General features: G+C 32.1%; 1 protein-coding gene across 1 annotated transcript; it reads right to left on the bottom strand.

Moving 5' to 3' along the window:
• Positions 1–858: 858 nt before the first annotated feature.
• On the bottom strand, positions 859–17682 carry LOC110097308 (profilin). The gene is made up of 3 exons (XM_020823599.2): positions 17451–17682; positions 9854–9991; positions 859–1322 (listed from the first exon to the last, which is right to left on the bottom strand). The coding sequence occupies exons 1-3, from the start codon at positions 17571–17573 to the stop codon at positions 1188–1190; spliced, it is 396 nt and encodes a 131-aa protein (XP_020679258.1). The 5' UTR covers positions 17574–17682; the 3' UTR covers positions 859–1187.
• Between the last annotated feature and the right edge of the window lie 3287 nt (positions 17683–20969).

A 20969-nucleotide genomic window follows, 5' to 3' on the forward strand; every position in this document is an offset into this window, starting at 1 on the left:
TTTAACCAACAACTACATATCTAACGTAATTTAAAATATCCAACTAACAAATATTTATTTTTTAACAAACTTTCATTATGCCACATTTCAAAATTTAGAGATTTTTCATAAATAAAGCTTTCATATATAACATAATCATTACCCCCATCAGAAATAAACTATAAAAAAATCAAAAATAGAACAAAATTTTCTATCTTGAATTATCTTCCTAGAATATAGAAACTTTCATAGCCAATCTTACCGGTAAAACCTAAATAAATGTTGCCAACAAACGAATTCAGATTCAATATATTCAACTAAGTTTTTGGTATATTCTTATCAACACTAATCCTAGCCAAGACATCCATTTCTACTTTAATAATGAAGTTATTGGCATTCATTCGCGCTAAACATGGTTGGCAGTAACATTACCAGTTGGCCTTTCCTGCCCCACCTCTATGATTATCTTAAGGGGTCCTCATGCGAATTTCATGCCGCATCTCCACTTCGAGTTCAAAAGATTTGAGTAACGTTTGGCAAAGCTCAAGCAGCAATCAGTACATTGAAGAACATATTCATTGTAGAGAGTTAGGCTTCGTTTCGGACAACTTTTTTGTTGCTTCTTAAAACAACTCTCTAATATAAAAATTTTAATTTTTTAATTAAAAAACTGTTTTAAAAAGCAATAAAAAAATCATCCCAAACGAAACCTTAAACTTCTATAACCTGTAGTTGCCATAATTTTCAAACGTGGATAAGCTAACTTTTTTCATTGTTTTCCAATTGCTGGGTTTCCCAGCTCTTGCCCTCCAAAGATGTCAGTTAATTACTCAACTAAAAGAAATAACGATTGCAAAAAGATGGAAGTTGATTACTACATCTAACAACTGGACAGCCAAAAAAATATTTCAGAATAAATACAAGTTCAATAAGAAGTTCGAAATACTAGCATCTTATAAAATTTCAGCTCATAAAAGTCACAATCCAATAATAAAGAAATACATAGCCAGTAAGCAAAAGCAACTCTGACCGGAAGGAGGGCAAACAGAGATTTCAATGCAATTTCCCCCACGCAGAACCTACACGGTTTTGATAAATTATTTCGTGCGAATAACACAATGCATGGTGTAGAACTCTAGATGCAATCCCATGTAGAAGAGTACCATAACCCATCAGTACAGATGAAAAAGACAAGCACACCACAAGAATTAAAATCCCTGTTCAAGAAGATAATCACCAAGCCTCTCCACAATCACATTGCACTGCCCTGGAGTCATCGGCTCACCATAAATGCCAATTATTAGAGCAAGATTTGTTTTCTTTATAGTAATACCTCCAGAACCCTACAAACAAATGATGGTAAGACAGTCTACAGATTTTAAATGTATATCTTCAATCAAGACAATCTACAGATGGAAATGGAAAAGAAAAAATCAAATGTGCAGAAAAAGATGTGCATGCAAAATTTCAGCTCCAAATTTTATGGATATAGCTTTCTTCAAGATAAAAGTGAATGACCACCTTAATGTCAAAAAAACAGATTAATCCGGTTGGTAAAAGCACACTAGTAGAAACTAATTTAACTACGGACATAGCCAACAGTAGGATAATCCTGTGGAGTTAAAGTACTTTACCAGCCCATGGACAATTCCTAATACTACAAAAACAATAACAATAGTTAATCAAAATGTCAACCAAATTATTTAAACATTAAGAGTGATGTTGAAATAAGGTTTAATCCTAGAAAGTTGATTATCATTCATAGAATATGTAAGGCTATATCCCTTCATGATTGGTTTAATACTTCTATTATTCTTGATCTTATACATAAATTTCTTAAATGTTTATTATTTTTTAATGTTGTATAATTCATAGAATAGAAACAACAAAGACACTTTTATAAAATATATGCCTTGCAAAAAGAAGCAATCTCTATATAAGCAACAATGTTTGGATGGGAATAAAAAAACTCAAGGCAAAATGGTAATAATTAAATATTGAAGAAATTGTTTCAAGGATTAATTATTTTCATTAGCCTTTTGATTATTCCTTATTACTGTGGGGGAATGAGGACCATCCGCAATGATCTTTATATATTAATTGGAAGAACCGTTTAACGAGAATTATTTCATTAGGAGTTTAATTGCAAAAGTTATCGCATTGTAATGGATAATGATTGATTGAGTCATTTAACCAACAATAATTATTGACAGTAGTTATCAGAATACAACCTTTCAAAGGATAAACTTGACTTCACTACGCGACTTCCTTTATTATTTCTTCTTGTCATAATATGATTTGTACTGCAACAGTTAATTAAAAATAGGGATTGGCATTTAATAAGCAGCACGTGATGCAGTAAAACAATTGGATTAAGAATGCTTTTTAAAGATAAAAACATTCATATTTCCTATTATAAATTTTTTTAAAATAAAACATTTTGAATTGATCAAATAATAAATTAAAATTACTTTGAATAATAAATTAAAATTACTTTGAATAATAAATAATTAAAATAACATAGTATTAAGATGTATAATAGATAGTATCTAAAGAGAATACATAAATTGGATGGTTGAAATCATGTGGCACTAAGACAATTGATGGTACATTTAAACTATGAACGTTGCAGCTGCAATGAGAAATTTCTTGGAAAATAAACTAATTAAAATGCTAATATTTTATATTTTAAACCACATAAGAATTTGTAAATTTAACAAATAGTTAAATTTATACGTTTTTATAATAAACAATTAAAATAAGATAGTATTTAGATAACAGATTAAATATTTACTTAAAATATTATATAGTTAAAATAAGATAGTACTAAGATAATATATTTAATAGATGGTACATTTAAAATATATTTAATGCATATTTAAACATTTAAAATAAAATTTTATAGTATATGGTTTTTTTGTTAGTATGCTTGAAGGTATTAATATTTTTTCTACGTAATGAATGGTTTCCATGTCATACAACTAGGGTGGTTCCTAAAAGAATATATATCCAGCGGGAGGACATCACCAAAATTTTAGCTTAATAACTATCTAATAGGATGTAGCTTAAGCTAAAGGTTTGTCCCAACTTCAAGATATGACATTCACTTAACTATTGTTATCAAAAATCAATCTACACATTATTTCATTGCACGTGCATGTATATAAAAAATATTTTTCTTTCTCTAATTCTCAAAATCAGAATTTGTAACAGAAAGAAATTTTATGATAGTCAAAATGGAGAGCGTGATTCTATCATCAAAATTTGGATCCACATTTAGGACTTCCTAGATATCATCAATTTTACAGTTCTCATTCTCATTAAGGAAAAGAATAAGTGCCCTACATTGGTGAGATATTGTATGTTCTTTTGGCAGTAAAACATGAAGGTAACATAATTAAAGGTAAAGTCAACTACTTAGCCCCACACTCTTTCATGTGGGTGTGGCCAATTTGTGCAAGCATGATAAAATGCATAGGATGTCCTCCCCTCAATGTTCCAATGTGCGAAAGGAGAGTGTAAATGGTGATTTAAAGTTCAATATCCAATCATATTTTATTCAAGTAATTTATGATGGGAATCAATCAATTAAGCAATCAAATATGGAATTCAAGAGACCGCAGATTCATAGGATTGATAAGCCTCCCTCTCTCTATAGAAATTTTGAATTATTTTATTTTCAAAAATTCTGTACTTAAAAGGTTATAAATAAAGTGAGTTCTAATAAAATTCAAAGTTGGTTGACTTATGTTCAAGTATTACTTGTATCAATATAAACAGTAGAACTTAGTGGTTCTCTCCTTCATAAATTTGGTAACACTACTACATCAACATTATCTTTGCAATTTTCATATTAATGTAGGCAAAGGCGGGGTCAAAATAAGTTGGGTTGTAAATTTTGTGAGTTTCTTTATCTTCTACTAAAATCAGCTCATTATTGGTTGAGTTGATGTTTTCAGCTCATAAATTAAGATTCATTCCCCCCATTTGCTGCCTCTTTGGTTCCCCCACCTAGCTCTCCTTCCCGTGGCTAATTCCTCCCCCTTTGATTGCATGTTCCGGTTGCCCTTGTTGCTAGTTCCGTTCCCTGTGCTGCCCCTTCAGTTCCTCCCGTGGCTGCTTGTCCCGTGGCTGCTTGTCCCGTGGCTACTCTGCCCCTTCGGTTCCTCCCCTGGTTGCTTGTCTCGTGGCTGCTTTTCCCGGTTTATGTGTGTCCTTTTAGGGTGTTGTTCTGGCTCCCTTGTTGTTTCGGTTCTTTGGGCTGCCTTTTGGGTGGCTGATTGGGTGCTATTTCTGGATTGAATGTTTGGCCTTTCATTTTCCCTTACCTGATTAATTTAATTGGAGGAATAAGGGGACTATTTGGCTGCCTTTTGCCACCCATAAATATGTGATGTTGAGAGAGTTTAAAAAAGTTATGGCTGATTTTTGGAAATAAAAACCTGAGGGTTTTTCTTTTTTCTTTGGAAAAGCTTGTGAGCTTGTCTCATTCCTCTCTTCTTCTAGAAAAGCTTGCGAGCTTGTCCTCCATTTCGTCTCGCCTTCTTATCTCTTTCTTCTCTCCACAAGTTTGACACCATTTGTATCCTTCTTCTCAAAGCAACGGATGAAATCCAGTTTTAGGAAGTTGTATGTGTCGTTTTATTTTTATTTCATAAGTTTGTAAGGGACTTTTGTTGTATGGTCGTCTTTATATGATATAAAGTGGTCTTATATTTTGTTTTAAGTGGAGTCTTTTGAATATTCTAGGAAGTGTTTTTCTTACTTGCAAAAATTAGGTTTTTTCTAAATTTTGTTTGCATCACATATTATGCTCTGAATAATATCCATTCTCTTCTATAATCACATTTTTTTATCATAGGTACCCCAACCTCTATTTACAACAAACCTTTCGATGGTGGTAAAAGAATTGTTTATAAAAGGGAAAAAAGATGTAAAGGTTTTCAAAATAGATTTGGAGCTAGAAGTTCAGGATAAATTTTCATTGGAAGGAATGAGTGGGGCACTTCATATAAGAAGTCTAGGATGTTGGTGAACTAATAAAGGTATTTTTAGATTATTTGGATGAGTTACTACAAAAGTATGAATTTTTTTACCTGATTGATCATAGTAAATATAGAATAAAAATTACATTTTTTGTAGTGGATGTTTAACTTGGGTTTCTTGAGGGGAAGGGGGTTTAAAATCATGGGGAGTTGTGGAGGTTTAAGGTGTTTTTAGACTATAAGGCTATATCTTTTTGCTTTATTCATGGATGTTCTTACTGGACATTTGCAAGAGGATCTACCCTAGTGTATGTATTTTGCTGATGATATTCTTGGTTTTGATAAGACAAGAGAGAGAGTTGAAGGTAAACTTGAATTATAGAGGTCAATCATAGAGTCTAAAGGTTTACGTTTGAGTATATCTAAAACCGAATACATGGAGTATAATATTAGTAGTAATAGATCTAACGGAGGGATTGTGACTTTGGGCGATTAAGTCATTAATAAGAGTACACATTTAGATATCTTAGGTCTAATTATCCAAAGTGATGGTGAGGGATATTATTAGTAGAATTCAACTTGGATGGTTGAAGTGGAGGAATGCATCAGGCTTATTGTGTGATGGAAAAGTCTCCCTCAAACTTAAGAGAAAATTCTATAAGATGGTGGCAAGACCTGCAATGTTTTATTGTATAGAATGTTGGCCATTAAAAGAGAAGCAAACAATTAAGTTAAGTATTGCAGATATGAGGATGCTCAGGTGGATGAGTGTCATTATTCTAAGAGATAAAATGTGAAACAAGCATATACGTGAAAAGATTGGAGTAGCTACAATGGCAGATAAGATTAGAGAGAATCGCCTTAGATGATTTGGTCACATAAAACATCAGTTTTCTAATGACATGGTTAGAAGAGTAGATGTAGATTTGGCCTATGTTAAGAGAGGTAGAGATAGACCTAAAAAGACTTGGTTAAAAAATATTAGAAATGACATTTTTATTAAATTTAAATGAGAATTTGACTCTTAATATGATATAACAGAGAAAAAAATTCATGTAGCCAACCCCACGTAGTGGTATAAAGGCTTGATGTTGTTGTTTTTGTTAGATGAGTTATTAGAGAATTATAAAATTTTTTAGAAGATTGGTAGCACTAAATAGATAGCAAGAATTTGCCTTTTTTTAATGGACATCCCAGTTGGGTTTCTTGAGGGAAAAAAAGATTTATAGCCAGTTGGGTTTCTTGAGGGAAAGAAAGATTTATAGTTTACATACACTCCTCTCCTTCATCCAACTAAAGCTAGATTTAGTAAGAAATTTGGAGCCATATACACTTATGGGTCTGCATTATTTGGTTAAAATTAAAAATTGATCCGAATTGAAATTATTTTGATAATTCGGTTGATTTTATCTTGTTAGTTGATATGTTTAAGTTATTTGATTTAAAATTTTTGGACCAATTTGTTTTAAATTCAATAAAATTGAACAAAATATAGGGTAATTGCAAGACAACAAGAGTCATTGACTATGCATTACCCATACTATCAAAAATCACGAACAGTCACCCTAGCTATTACTCCTAAAGAGCTATAGAAGTCTGAGTCTGTGATTACCGCCAAGCAACTACTTGGTGATGACTACTAAACGACAGAAACTTCTATCGCAATCCCCTATTTGATGCTTATATCATCACTAGGAAAAATTTCAACAGCCCAAATCTCTCCAAAAATCTCTTTAAGAGGCTCACAACAAGGTCATCGAGATCTCCCTCAACCACCTCTCCATTATTCGCTCCACCTTTGCCTCTGCAACAATTGCCCATCCAACCAACGATGTGCCACTTCAAACCACTAGAAAGTCACTCATTGCTCTTTTTTGCTTCCCTTCAAAGAAAGTAAACATTTTGTCCCCTTTGGATCTCTTATTGCTTCCACCATTTAAAAAGTTCCCCTTTTTCCCCTTCTACATCTATATTTGAAGAATTTTTTCAGTAATTATTCTGAGTCTAATTGGTGTAAAAACTTTACAATGCTCCTGTGTCATGATAATTTCATTTACTCCATGTTCTATAGCTTGTAGTTATGATGTTTTAAAGTATAAACATCACATTGTCTTAAGAGCCTAACATTTGAGTTCAAGCAAAAGAACATGCACTGCAAAGAAAACGAGGAAAAACATATAATTTCTAGTTCGAATATCATATACAAGTAGGCAATCAATCTAGCAATGTAATGTATAAAAAACAGAAAAGAAAAGTGTCCACGGCAGGTGCCACTCAATAGACAAACTAATGTCTACAATAAAGTAAAGGTGGTCAAGCTCCATTGACTATAAGCTTGAATTTCTACTCCCAAACATGATGCAAGTATGCACAAAATAAAATAATATTATAAGTTATTATATTTGCTAGGAAACTAAAATCAAGTATTTGAATTTATGTTTGAGGCACTAAATTCAATTGAACTAAAATCAAATCAAATAAACTAGAATATATTTTTATTCGGTTTGATTCATTTGTAAGTACATATTGGTCAATTCAATTTTCTAAATTTTAAATCCAATAGCATTTGGCTTAAGAAATTCATCAACCAATCCATAAAAATCGACTAAATATACACCCAAATTAAAACACGTCTAATTAATAGGAAAAATAAATTAAAATAAGCTACTAGGATTGCATAATACAGCCAAGTTTCTTCTGGTAAGTAGATTTGTTCTATAAGCATCTAACCTTTAACATAATATGACCTTTGCAAGGGGACTAAGGGTTCAAAGAGGGAGTTTTGGGCTACTCAAAATCACTTAAAATTTAATATTGGAGGACTGGTCCGCCAAGATTTATGACTTTGAATTTTTTGCTTGATGATATAAGCATTTGCCAATCTTGATGCAGTATAAATGTTCGCTCTTAGTGATGCATCATTAAATCCATTCATTTCGACTATTATTTTGTAATAATTTACTTATAAATAGTTGAAAAAAATGGGCCTTAGCCACATTCTCAATGATCCCTCTATTATGCATTAGCCTTACAACCCAACTTCATGTCTCTTGTTGCTCGACTCAGCATTTCTTGTTGGCCCTTTGTACTCAACTATAAGCATTTTTTTCCATTAACGACCACATCTGCCTCTCACTCACATCATGCGTAGACCTTGAGATGTGACAAAATATCATTAATCATGGGCCATGTGTCGAAGCATGGCAACGAGTTACACATTTGTTCGAAGAATCAAGGCTTGGTAGAGTTCGAGTAGAAAACAAAAAAGAGATTGATTGTAGAAATTAATTTGAAGGTTGATTTGTTGGTAGTCAAGCTTCTTAAATGTTGTTAGCCAAAGGAGTGGATTCTGGACATGAATTTGGTGCCTAAGAGGCATTGAAAAAGCCATTTTTGTTGTGGCACCCACAAGACATTACTTTGTCATGGTATGAAGTCATTATGGCACATGAATGATCTTGACTAAGTGTAGAAAATGAGCCATTACAAAGTTATATCCGAAATAATCTTCCCTATAGAGATGTTTATGACTATGATGAAACATATCAATAAAATAATAATGCTAACTCCATAATGAATATTGAGATGGGCTTTTATGATTGTCATGTATCTTTAACCTATAAGCAATATCTTAAATAATTCAATCCTTATACCGATGTAAAGATAAAATAAGAAAACATTTGCAAAGCTCAATATTAGGGGTTTAAGATATTGATGATACAAAATTGTTGTAGACAATGGAGAGAAATTAAAAAAAATGATCTTCATTAATTTAGATCTATTTAAAGATTGAATAAGCATCTAGCAAAAAAGATGCAAAAAAGAGGCAAACACACATGGAAAATGGATTACAGGAGATGAATGCATAATTGCTAGCTTGAGGGAAGGTGAATGCGTGTAAATGTAACTGATCAGTCAGGCACAATCATAGATATGAGCTATAATGGTGTCGAAGGCTAAGATCCATAAAACTAATGAATAAATTTTAGGGGTCACAGTGGAAGTTTGAGGTTGAGATGTATATAAATAGAAAAGATACCTATATTTGGATGCAAATTAGAGAAAGAAGGTTGGTGTGATGTGGCAATGCTAAATAGCACAGAACATAGGGAAGGCAACAACACATGAATGTGAAGAGTCTTGAACAAAAAAAAGTGCATGAGCACGCATCATGATCACATGCATGGGATTTGAGCGACCGGACTGCAGATATGATTGGGTTATAGGTGCCTCTCAATGGTATGAAATGGTTTAGAGGTAGTAACATGAAGGTCAAATCTATGGATAATCGATGTAGGTGGAATTTTCCATATGGATTGTGTGCAAGTTGCTGCTTTAGAGGTATTATGGTCACAAATTGAAAGGCTATAAAATCAAATAATGCGGATTCCAAATGACATGGAGTTATATCAAAAAAAGAACAAAATTCACTAAGAAAGATAGGGTAGAGAAAATGAGAAGTTACAATTTCAATTCATCATCAAATGATCAAAAATACAAGCATGAAATCCCTATTTATAAAATAGGATTCCAAATATAAAATAAAGTATTTGAATCAAAATATAATCATATATAATTCTAAATAATTCAAAATTCTAACCTTATGATAATTGATGCTTATTTGAATTATAATAAATTATTAAATCTAATTTAAATTAAAAAAAAATAAACAAATCCTAAAAAATCCTAAACTTCATTTACTGTGTTTCATAACAATCATTAATAATTAGCCTTAAATTGCATCTCAAATATGAAACATTGTTGTAACGCAAATGTACATTCTAATATTGTACTAAAATTTTCAAAAATACTTATCAAGTGTGTGCTCATAGCAAGTTTACGTTACTAGCTAAGATACAGCATAAAACTATGAGGGACTAATTTTTTACCTTCTTGCCACGAATAACAGCCCCAGGTTCACCTTGTATAACCATATACTTGACATTGCCAAGGTATAAACCAGTTGGGGCAAGAGATCCAGGTTCAGCAAAGTCGTTCAGAATGGCAGTTATTTCTTCGGGTTTGAACTGGAAATCAATCAAAAGTGGCTTAATAAGAACAATTATTTGCAATGTAGACATAATGATAAGTTGGCTTCATCACAAATAAAATATAGGATATTCTTTTGATGTCAAGTGGAACCACTCGGATAAACAGCTAAGCTCTCATGGATTAGTATTAAAACTATTTAACATCATGATAATTTGCAAAAATTTGACAGTAACTTATGTCTTAAATTCAAAATATTTAATAAGCAGCATACGTCTAAAGTGTAATTTATCTACATTTTCCACACGGAATATATCATAACAAAAAACCTTTTATGCATTTAAAAAGCCATGGAAACAAAAGGGTTGTGTGTAAGCCAAATTTCGAATGAAAGAACAATATCATCAATAGTAAAATGTAATAAAAACAAAGAAAATAAATTCAAGACCAAGAGCTCATAATATTTTGACTCACACTGAAAAAAGCCCACATATCCAAATCAAGCACCATGATAACATGATTAACCATCATTATCTTATCATGCCAATAATGATCATTCATATGATCAAAGCTGAAAATTCGATTTATAATAGAACAGTTTTACGTTTTTTATCTACATTAAGTAGCTTTCCAAGTTCTCATTCTAAGCAGGCACTTTAGTAGAAAAAATATATTTAAAAACCATATTTTAATTTCTTATTTTTGGAAACGAAATGGATGGTTTCCTGAATGTGAAAGTATCCATAAGGGTGTTTTCACATTTGGGAAACATGCCTACTTATTGCACTAAGGCTATAATTATCATTATCAAGTTTTATTGGTTTACTAATTAATTAAAAGTCAATTAATTAATTAGAGAGTAATTATGGTTATTATGGATTAATTCTGGCTACGATTATCATTATTAAAATTTATTGGATTAATAAATTAAATTTTAGTGAAATAATTTATCATTAACAATATTCTAAGGTTAAATAGAGATTAATTATAGCTTTGATTAAGGTTATAAATGCTTATTATATTTTATTTATACTTATTAGTTAAACAATAAAAAAGTTTAATAATTAATTAGCTACAATATATTTAATTCTTTAGAATGTTTAAGGATTAATTACAAGTTAATTAAGATCATTAAGATTTTTTAGCATTAACTAATGATAATACACATTAAAGTATTAATTATATTATTAATTAACTATATTATTAATTAATTAATTGGATAAATTGGCATTTATTGAGTTAATTGGTAACTTTAGGATTAATTAAGATATTTCCAAAAGTAATTAATATTTTATTTGTTTTAGTTATAGTAATTAGAGCGACGCGCTGCCAGGTCCCAAGTCCTGGATGAGAAAAGTGGAGGGTTGCGTTAGGTAGTCGACAGCCAGCGTAAAACTTATCGAATAATAATGACATGAATCCTTTAAGAAATTGTGTTAATGCTAGGGCGTCCCCTGGAAGCGACGCGCTGTATGACCTGAATACAATAACAAGTGTGCAAGGGCCGCTGCACCGGCGCCCGAGTGCAGTGTTAAATAGGCAAGGGTTCCCACATCAAGGACGGATGTGGGCAAAGAAGCTAGTCCATGATACTAAAATTAGGATAGGAACTTGGAATATAAGTTCCCTTACAGGAAAATTAATTGAATTAATATATATTATGATTCATAGGAAGATAAATATTTTGTGCATTCAGGAAACTAAATGGGTTGGAGAGAAGTCTAAGGAAATTGATAGTTTAGGATTTAAACTTTGGTATTCGGGTAGGAGCCGTACTAGAAATGATGTAGGTGTTATTATAGACAAGAGTATGAAGGATAATATTATAAAAATTAATAAGATTGGAAATAGAATTATAGCTTTAAAGATTGTTGTTGAGGATAAGATTGTTAATATTATAAGTGCTTATGCTTCTCAAGTAGGTTTGGATATGAGTTCTAAATTAAATTTTTGGAATGACTTAGAAGAAGAATTACAAAAGAAACCTCTAAAAGAAAGTTTTTATTATAGGAGATTTAAATGAACATGTTGGTAGAGAGGTAAATGATTTTAAAAGCATTCATGGTGGCTATGATTTTGGAGCGACAAATGAAGGTGGCAAAACATATTAGATTTTTATTTAGCTTATAATTTTTCAATTGCTAAGAAATACCTTATTTAAGAAAATGAATGAACATCTCATTACTTATAAAAATGGATATAGTACAATCCAAATTGACTATTTTTTATAAAAAAATTAGATCGTTTAGATTGCAAAGATTGTAAAGTTATTTCGAGTAAAAATTTATGTACCCAACATCGATTATTAGTTTTGGACTTTAAGATAAAGGGACAAATAATAAAAAATAAAGTAAAACGATATTCTATGATTAGATGGGGGAATTTAAAGAATATTAACAAAAAAATTTTTGAGAGTAAGATTTTGTCTATGTATGAGGATGCTAATGTTATGTGGGAAAAAGTGGCAAGTGATATTAAGAATATTGCAAAAGATGTACTTGGAGTATCAAAGGGAAAAGCTCCTAATAGTAAAAATAGTTGGTGATGGAATCAAAATGTGCAAGAAAAGATTAAGAATAAGAAAATTTGTTATAAAAATTGATTTAATTTTAAAAATTTTTATAATTGGGAAAGATATAAAGAGGCTCAGAGAAGCATAATACTAAGTTAAGTGTGACAGAGATGAAAATGCTCAGGTGGTTGAGTGGCTTTACCCTTAGAGATAGGATACGAAATGATCATATACGTGAAAAGGTTGGAGTAGCTCTAGTAGAAGATAAGATTAGAGAGAGTCGCCTTAGATGGTTTGGTCACATAAAACGGCGGCCTTCCAATGACCCGGTTAGGAAAGTAGAGGTATTAGATTTGACTTATGTTAAGAAAGGTAGAGGCAGACCTAAAAAGACTTGGTTAGAAAATATTAGGAATGACATTTCTTTATTAGATTTAAACGATAATTTGACTTTTAATAGAACACAATGGAGAAAAATGATTCATGTAGCCGACCCCACGTAGTGGGATAAAGACTTGATGTTGTTGTTGTTGTTATTGTTGTTGTATAGTAATTAGAGCTGCATGACTAATAAACTCAAAATAGACTATAGTGATCAATAATTAACTATTTATTTAGGCTATTTAGTGATTTATTAGAGTTCTCATTAAAACCAATAAATTTGTAGTATTAATTACGGTAATCAGGCATATGATAATTAATTAAAGATGTAATTACTTATAATTGTAGCCTGAACAAATCAAGAATTGATTATGATTTTTATTTTCCCTTTCAAGCTGAAAATATGTAGATCCTCAAAACATGTTTTTTGTTTTAAATGAAAATATAAATAAAACGAGAAATAAAACAAAGCATAAACAACATTGAAAACAAAGCAAATCTATGCATGGCTTTCCTTTCATAGCCAAAAAAAACATCAAATAAATTTGTACAAAAGCACAAGGTTCCAAAAAGATGGACAAGAGATTGCTACATTGCAAAATAGGGTAGAAGTACAAAAGTTGTTTGAGACCTAAAAGAAGTAGCTAATTAGAGTAACGAAATTTTAATTGTAGGACCATGCGTTCCATTTCACTGCACAAAAAGACAACTATCTTAGCATGTATATGCCCAATTTCATCTCCCCCTGAAAACTCTTTTCTACTAGTTTCATTGCTTATCCTAGTCTTCATTCCAACACAAGAAATAAAGAGAATGAGCAGAGGCTCCACTCATTACCTCCTTCCTCAGTCCTCTTTTCAAAGCTCTCCTCATGTCTCAATTTCAGGTAATAAGTGAGAAATGGTTGAGAGTACACCTAATAACTCCTTTCCACCTTGTGTCAGAGCCTTCCCTTTTCCTTGTATAGCTTATTTGAACCAAGAGAGAGACATAGGCGAGGTAGAGAAAGAGAAAGAACATCATATAACCTTACAGAGACTTCCCATTCACCTAATTTAAGCAAATATATAAATGTAAAAGGTAGTGATAAGTGGGAAGACAATAGAGGGAATTTGATCACTATCTCACAAACAGTTATACCATAAGTCCAACCAACATATAAGATAAAGAGCTTCAACTGGCGCTGGTCATGGCTACGAGGAAAACATAGGCAATTCTATATCCCCTGGTGGAGGAATATGGTCCCTTGGAACTTGCACAGCAAAGATATGGCATTTAAAAGGAAAATGCTATAATCCTACTGAAGATCTCATCACAGCCAATACATTGAAATTCCCCTTATATTTACAAGATTTGTTAACCAAAAAGTGATGGGTCGGCAATCTCCAAATAAGCACATCAACTGACTAAATAATGAATCTATGTTTAACATCTTGTTCAAGTGTAATTGAGCCACCCTATAGCTCTTCTTCAGTCTCATGTTCAACATTGTTCCATAAATTTTAACAACTTAAGTCAATGGACAAAACTAGCAACAATAAAAACAACATAAGGCATTTATCCCACTACGTGGGGCTAGATGAATCATTTGTCTCCATTGTATTCTATTAAGAGTTAAATTCTCATTTAAATCTAATAAAAAATGTCATTTCTAATATTTTCTAATCAAGTCTTTCTTAGGTCTACCTCTATCTTTCTTAAAATAGGCCAAATCTAATACATATACTCTCCTAACCAGTCATCGAAAGGCTGACATTTTATGTGAACAAACCATCTAAGACGACTCTCTTTAATCTTATATGTCACTGGAATTACTCCGACCTTTTCACGTATATACTCGTTTTGCATTGTCTATAAGAGTAAAGCTTCTAAGCATCTTCATATTTGCAATACTTTAATTAATTTTATGTTTATCTTCTAATGGCCAACATTTCACGCCATAAATCATTGCAGGTCTCACCACCATCTTATAGAGTTTTCCATTAAGTTTGAGGGGTATTTTTCTATCACGCAATAAGCCCAATGCAATCATCCACTTCAACCATCCAACTTGAATTCTACTAATAAAATCACTATCTATTTAACTATCACTTTGAACAATAGACCCGAGATATCTAAAAAGTATACTCTTATTAATGATTTGATCGCCCAAAATCACAATCCCCTCACTAGATCTATTACTTCTAAAATTACACTACATGTATTCGGTTTTAGATCTACTCAAACAAAAATATTTAGACTCAATGATTAAACTCCATAATCCAAGTTTACCTTGAACTCCCTCTAATCTTATCAACAAGAATAATATCATTAACAAAAAGAATACACCAGGGTACATCCTTTTGCAAATGTCTAGTAAAAGCATCCATGATTAAAGCCAAAATATATGGGCTTAATGCTAATCCTTAATGTAATCCAACTTAAATAGGAAAATGCTTGGTCTAACCACTTTGTGATTGAACAGAAGTAACATCTCGTACATACATATCCTCAATGACTTCAATATAAGCATTATTAACCCCAACAAAGTTATGATCTTTGAGAAAAAAAAAATTACAAAGGTTGTTGCTAGTGTTCAAGATTTTTTTCTTTTTTGATGGGACAAAATGGAACAACAAAAATTTGTTAGACTTTATTATCAAAGTCTTGCCAAACCACATCAGTTTTCCTTGAATTTTCAACATCATTAAAAGTTTAGTAGGACATCAGCTAGCATACAATATGTTATCCCCATTAAATTTAAAATTAAAAAATAGTTGGCATGTTTTTTTGTATCATTAAGTACCCCTGCAATGGAGGGTCTAAGCAATCATTGCTATAACAAACCAAATACCACTACTTGGTGTTTGAAATACATGCAATTCAATCTATAAGATCCATCTTATTTAAACCTAGAAATTAGAAACCAGTAATCTTAAAGTATAATGTAGGCCATAATTTAAAAATTGAATGAATTACATATTTCAATAAATAAAGATTCAATTTCTTTTATACACACACTTATTAAAAGAAAAATGCTATCTCTACTACTTCATTTGCATCATGATAAAGACAATTTGGCAAGACAATAGAGCATGCCTCCCTAAAAGCTATAAGATCTATCATAGGAGCCTGTTTTTGATAGCTTTATTTTTAACTTAGCTTTTCAAAAAGCTATCATAGATCTATTTGGTTACAGTTTTCTTAATGCTTTTAAAAAAATGTAATGGTGAGAAGTAACTCTTTTACAACTAGATCAACTAGAGTAGCTATAAAAAATCATTTTCCAACTTTTCATAAGGAAAAAAATCTATAACACCAGCAACAACTTTCTAAAAAAAATCATTTTTCTCACAGCAGACCATAATTGTTGTAAAGATATTTTTATAGACAGCTGTAGCTGCATCAAATCGATCCCTATGCAAGCTTAGGAGCTAGAAACTGGTCATCTAAGAATGTAATGTACATCTTAATTTGAAAAATGCATGCTAAATGTTTCAATAAATAAAGATTCAACTTCTTCAATGCACATACTTTAAAAAAACATATAAGAACTCAATTACTTCATTTGTGTTATGATAAAGAAACATCGACAATAAAATTCATCATACTATGCAATAGTATAACTGATAGCAACATTTTTAAACATTATAATACAATAACTAAATAATGGGGATTTCAAATGATTGTGAGTAAGCTAATCAAATAAACTTAAAATTTGCAATATTTGGTTGGTAAATTTAGAAGGAAAAAAAAAACCAAAAACAAAGCTAAAACCCTAAATTGACTTTGTTCCAACAATTCCACAAACAAGACCAAGAAACGAACCTCTATTAGATCCAGCTTACAAATTTGGAAGTAACACAAATTATTTATAGTAAAATAGAGGAAGCATGCATTAAAATGAATGAATTTAAATTTAATAAAAAAGAAAACTAAGATGCAAATATAGTTGATTAGAGAGCCCGATACAGGGAGTCCAAGTGAATGTACGATCAATCATGCTAGTCTGAAGTTTACAAAAAAGACTGTTATACAGAAAAGATAGGTTTCCAATGAAATATGAAAATATAGTCCTCATTTTCATTATCAGAAGCTTCCATGTTAACAAAGATTTAATGAGCAACTGCTTCCCCAACAAAATTCGAATTACGAAACATCATCAAAAATTTCTAGGGTAACCGGAAGATTTCCAAAAAAAAACTAACCAAGCCGCAACCCAAAAACCCATCTCAGGGCTTCATTACCACAATGAGAAATCTCATCCTAATTAACTGGGAAGGGAACTCAACCCAATTTCCTTCTTATTCTGCTGATAAATCAATCAATATTCCATGTAAAGAAGGAAAAACACAAAGCATAGGCCATATCCAACATTACACAAAAAATTTTGAAATCAATGCAATCAGATATTAACAGAACCACCGACAGCTCAATTGTATGGAGATTGAATGCATTGCCTTTTGCCTTATAAAAAGATATAAAGTGCTTAAAAACCCTCAAAACAGAAACAACATTTAAGCGCATATACTTCTTGAAGAAGACTGAATCACCGGCGATCGCGATTAAAGATAATATATCAGATGAAAGAAAGGTCGATCGAAAGGAAAAGAAAGAATATCTGCCTGCGGGAAGGACTCGCTTTGAGCCCAGACACCGCCTTCGTGGCCGACGATAGCAGATGAAGTTAGACGTTGGCCGTCGATCTCACACATCAAATGATCGTCAACGTACGCTTGCCACGACATCTTCTAGCTGCTCTAGGTCTTTCTCCTTCTCTCGTTCTCCGGCTATAAACTTCCTGTTCCGATTGGGGCTGGCGATAAATATGACGTGGAGCTGGCGGAGAAATTGCGTGTGGGACACACAGAATTACGGTTCCGAAAGTGAAGAGAATATTTTAAAGTTGCTTGGACCGGATGCCGCCCACCACTAGATTTAACTCGAATGAATACTGGACTTCGCGTCCAAGGGTACTGATACGCGTCGATTAGACTATGTGCGGGTCGGTTGGTTGATTTTCTAGTTTTTTTTTTATGGCTTCAAGTCTCTCTCATAACCGTGGAGGTTTGGGGTGATTGATGGGTAAGTATGGTCGGGAATTTCTCATCTTGGGTTTGAGTTCATTCCACTACGGTTTAGCTTTTTCAGTGGGGCAAATCAAGTGTGGATCCAATGCCTGTGAATGACCTCGTTAGATTCTGATAATAGATAACTTCAGATTTATAAATCTGTCTACTTATTATCAGCCGACTTGCCTCTCCACTACCTAGTACCCTTTTTCAGCTTTTGTAGATGGATGCAATCACAGCTGTTCATTATCTCCACTACCAACACATCTCAGCCGTTGAGCTATAATCGTAGAATCATCTTCTTCTTTATAAGTTAAGCTCCACTGTAGCAAGATGATTAATGGATGAATAGATGAGAGCTCCTTTCTAGCATTTCTCTGCTTGTTCTGTTTCTAATTAGTTTTTGCAGGTTTCTTTGAGTTTCAGCTCAAACCATCAAGTCAACAGATTCCACTGAGAGATCAGTTACGCCATCAAGTATTTTCTTTGGAGTGGCAGAGGATAGATACTCCTGCTTTCAAAAAAAAACTCTCTGCATGCAGTCATCAATTGGTCAAATAAAATAAAATATTACCCTCTAGTTTTCATATTGCTCAATCTATTTATATAAAAGGCAGATTCATCACTCACAATATTATCACCACCGCTAAAATCATTATTTGATTTAATTATTTCAACACTCTCAAAGAATTTTGTTCTAAGCTTGATCTCCACCAAGCTTTTTTATTGTGTTAGCCTTAATATCCTTCTTCTAAGATTGAAGCAAAAGGTTATTCATAACATTTTGTCCATTGGATCAGACCTTTCATTGAGAATATTCCCCAACTTGGCTATCATCAATGAGGAACTAAAATGGTTCTTCGAAATATTCCCTTGACCTAGATATTGCATACCCCTTTCTCCCTATTGTTTTACCTTTCTGATGGATATTTTCTTCATAATGATTTAAGCAAGTTGTAATTTGGGAAATTATAAAGACATCAAATGCAAAAACACTTGTTTCCCATATGGTCTATGATGATGATTAAGTTGTATTTGGTAAAGCCAACACTGCCATTCAATAGCTTGAAAATATATTGGGAGAGTTTGCAGATTTTGTTGAATTGATAGTAAACACATAAAAATTTAATGTTTTTTTTTCACTAAAAGCATGGATCTGGACATTCAAATACTACCTTCCTCCATTATGGAAATTAATTTCTATGATTTACCTTGAAAATTTTGGGTAGAACTATCTTTACTACTAAACCAAGCATTTTAGTTTGTTCACCTATTACAATTTGTCTCATTGTTTTTGTGGCTAGAATTAAAAAACTCTCATTCTTACAAGAAAATTATATTTCATTAAAACCATAATTTAGAAATGCTTGGATTACTAGTTTTGACTAGTGAACATTATAAGTGGCTTCATTAAAAATATTTTATCTATGATCTCAAAACTTATATACCATATATGAGAGGATAACATAGTATGCATTATATATTGACTCAAGACTACTCTCCTTAGAGAAGGGAGAATAGAGGCTTCATTCACTTAGCACCCATGAAATTTATTGAGAGGATTGATGGAGAAATGTAGAGAGAATAAAGAGGATCGACATATGATTAATATTTATTCATTTAGAGAAAGCATATGATAAAGTTCCGGAGAGTTCTTGTAAAGAAAGGAGTTAATAATACTTGTATTTAAATTATTAAAGATATGTATGCATGAGCTATTACTTGTGTTCAAACACAATGTGGTTTAACCAAGTGTTTCTCTATTTCAGTTGGATTATATCAAGGATCAGCCTTAAGCCCATATCTTTTTGCCTTAGTCATGGAAGTTCTCACTAGACATTGTTGACCTCATTTTTCGAGGTCAATTTCCCCGAATTCAACTCTAGCACTTAGGTTTTCGTAGCCTAGAGTAGATGTCGCCCATAGGATTTCCCTTAGGTGGATACCCACTGACGTAGCGCTGACTCGACCCAAATCAAATCAAATCATTTAAAGATAATGAAAATTAAATTCGTTGAAATTGACATTAATGAGACCTAATTTATTTAGATCGACACGAGTTCGACTTGCCCAAGTTGTTTCACCCCGACTTAATTAAAATCAAAATCAATTTAATCTAATTTCAATTCAACTCCAAAATGAACTCAAATTAACCTCAGTTTATGATTCGTCAATGTCGATCAACTCAATTCGAGTTCGATGTAGTATAGATGACTATAATTAAACCCTTAAATCAACTCATCAATAAAACCCAAATTTCTTTCTAATAAAGTTGAATTTAACTTTTCGATCAAATCAAAATCAACCCTTAAATCTCTTTTAAAGCATAAATCAATCACAAACATTGTTTAGAGAGGATTATGTTATATATATTTAAAATCAATTTGAATAAAATAATATAGATTTTTTTTTTAGAGCCGGTTCAAAAATTCCCAGCCCTTCACTCCTACAGCAATTTGCGAACTGCTGCTCTTCTCATACTCCAGGTCGCATAAACCCCAGACTCCACTCGGCCATCTCCCTAACAGTTCCAAAAATTTCCCTCACACCTGCTTCCAGCCCACGATTTCCATCTCCTTCAAAGCCGCACAAAACCACCCAGTTCACTTTTGACAACTCCCGATCTCCCTCTCCATAAACGGTCCCGAACTACTCCTCTCATAAGGGATATCACACTCTATTCGCATAAAAGCCCAGCCGTTGCCTCTCTACAAAAAAAAAAAAAGAACAAATATCCTTATCATCTCTATATGATTATTGAATTAGTTTAAAGATTTTAGTGGTCCATTTAATCCTGCTTATAGAAATAATGAGATACATTGTTGTTTTGTTTCTTAAGTTCGTGGATAGTTTGTTATCATATTTTCCATTGATTCGTGTTTGGGAAATTTAAAAATAAAAATATGTTCTATAAATAGAGAGGTTGTTTTGACCTTAGATTTTCATTTCCATTATTGTTAACATCATGCATTGGATTATCCTCCTTCTAAATTCTATATGTGAGAATAATAGGTTCTTAATTCTACTTTCTAAGATGTGAATATGCCGGAGCTATTTCAGAAAATGAAAGGC

Source organism: Dendrobium catenatum, unplaced genomic scaffold (assembly GCF_001605985.2).
Source record: "Dendrobium catenatum unplaced genomic scaffold, ASM160598v2 fragScaff_scaffold_1449, whole genome shotgun sequence".
NCBI lineage: Eukaryota > Viridiplantae > Streptophyta > Magnoliopsida > Asparagales > Orchidaceae > Dendrobium > Dendrobium catenatum.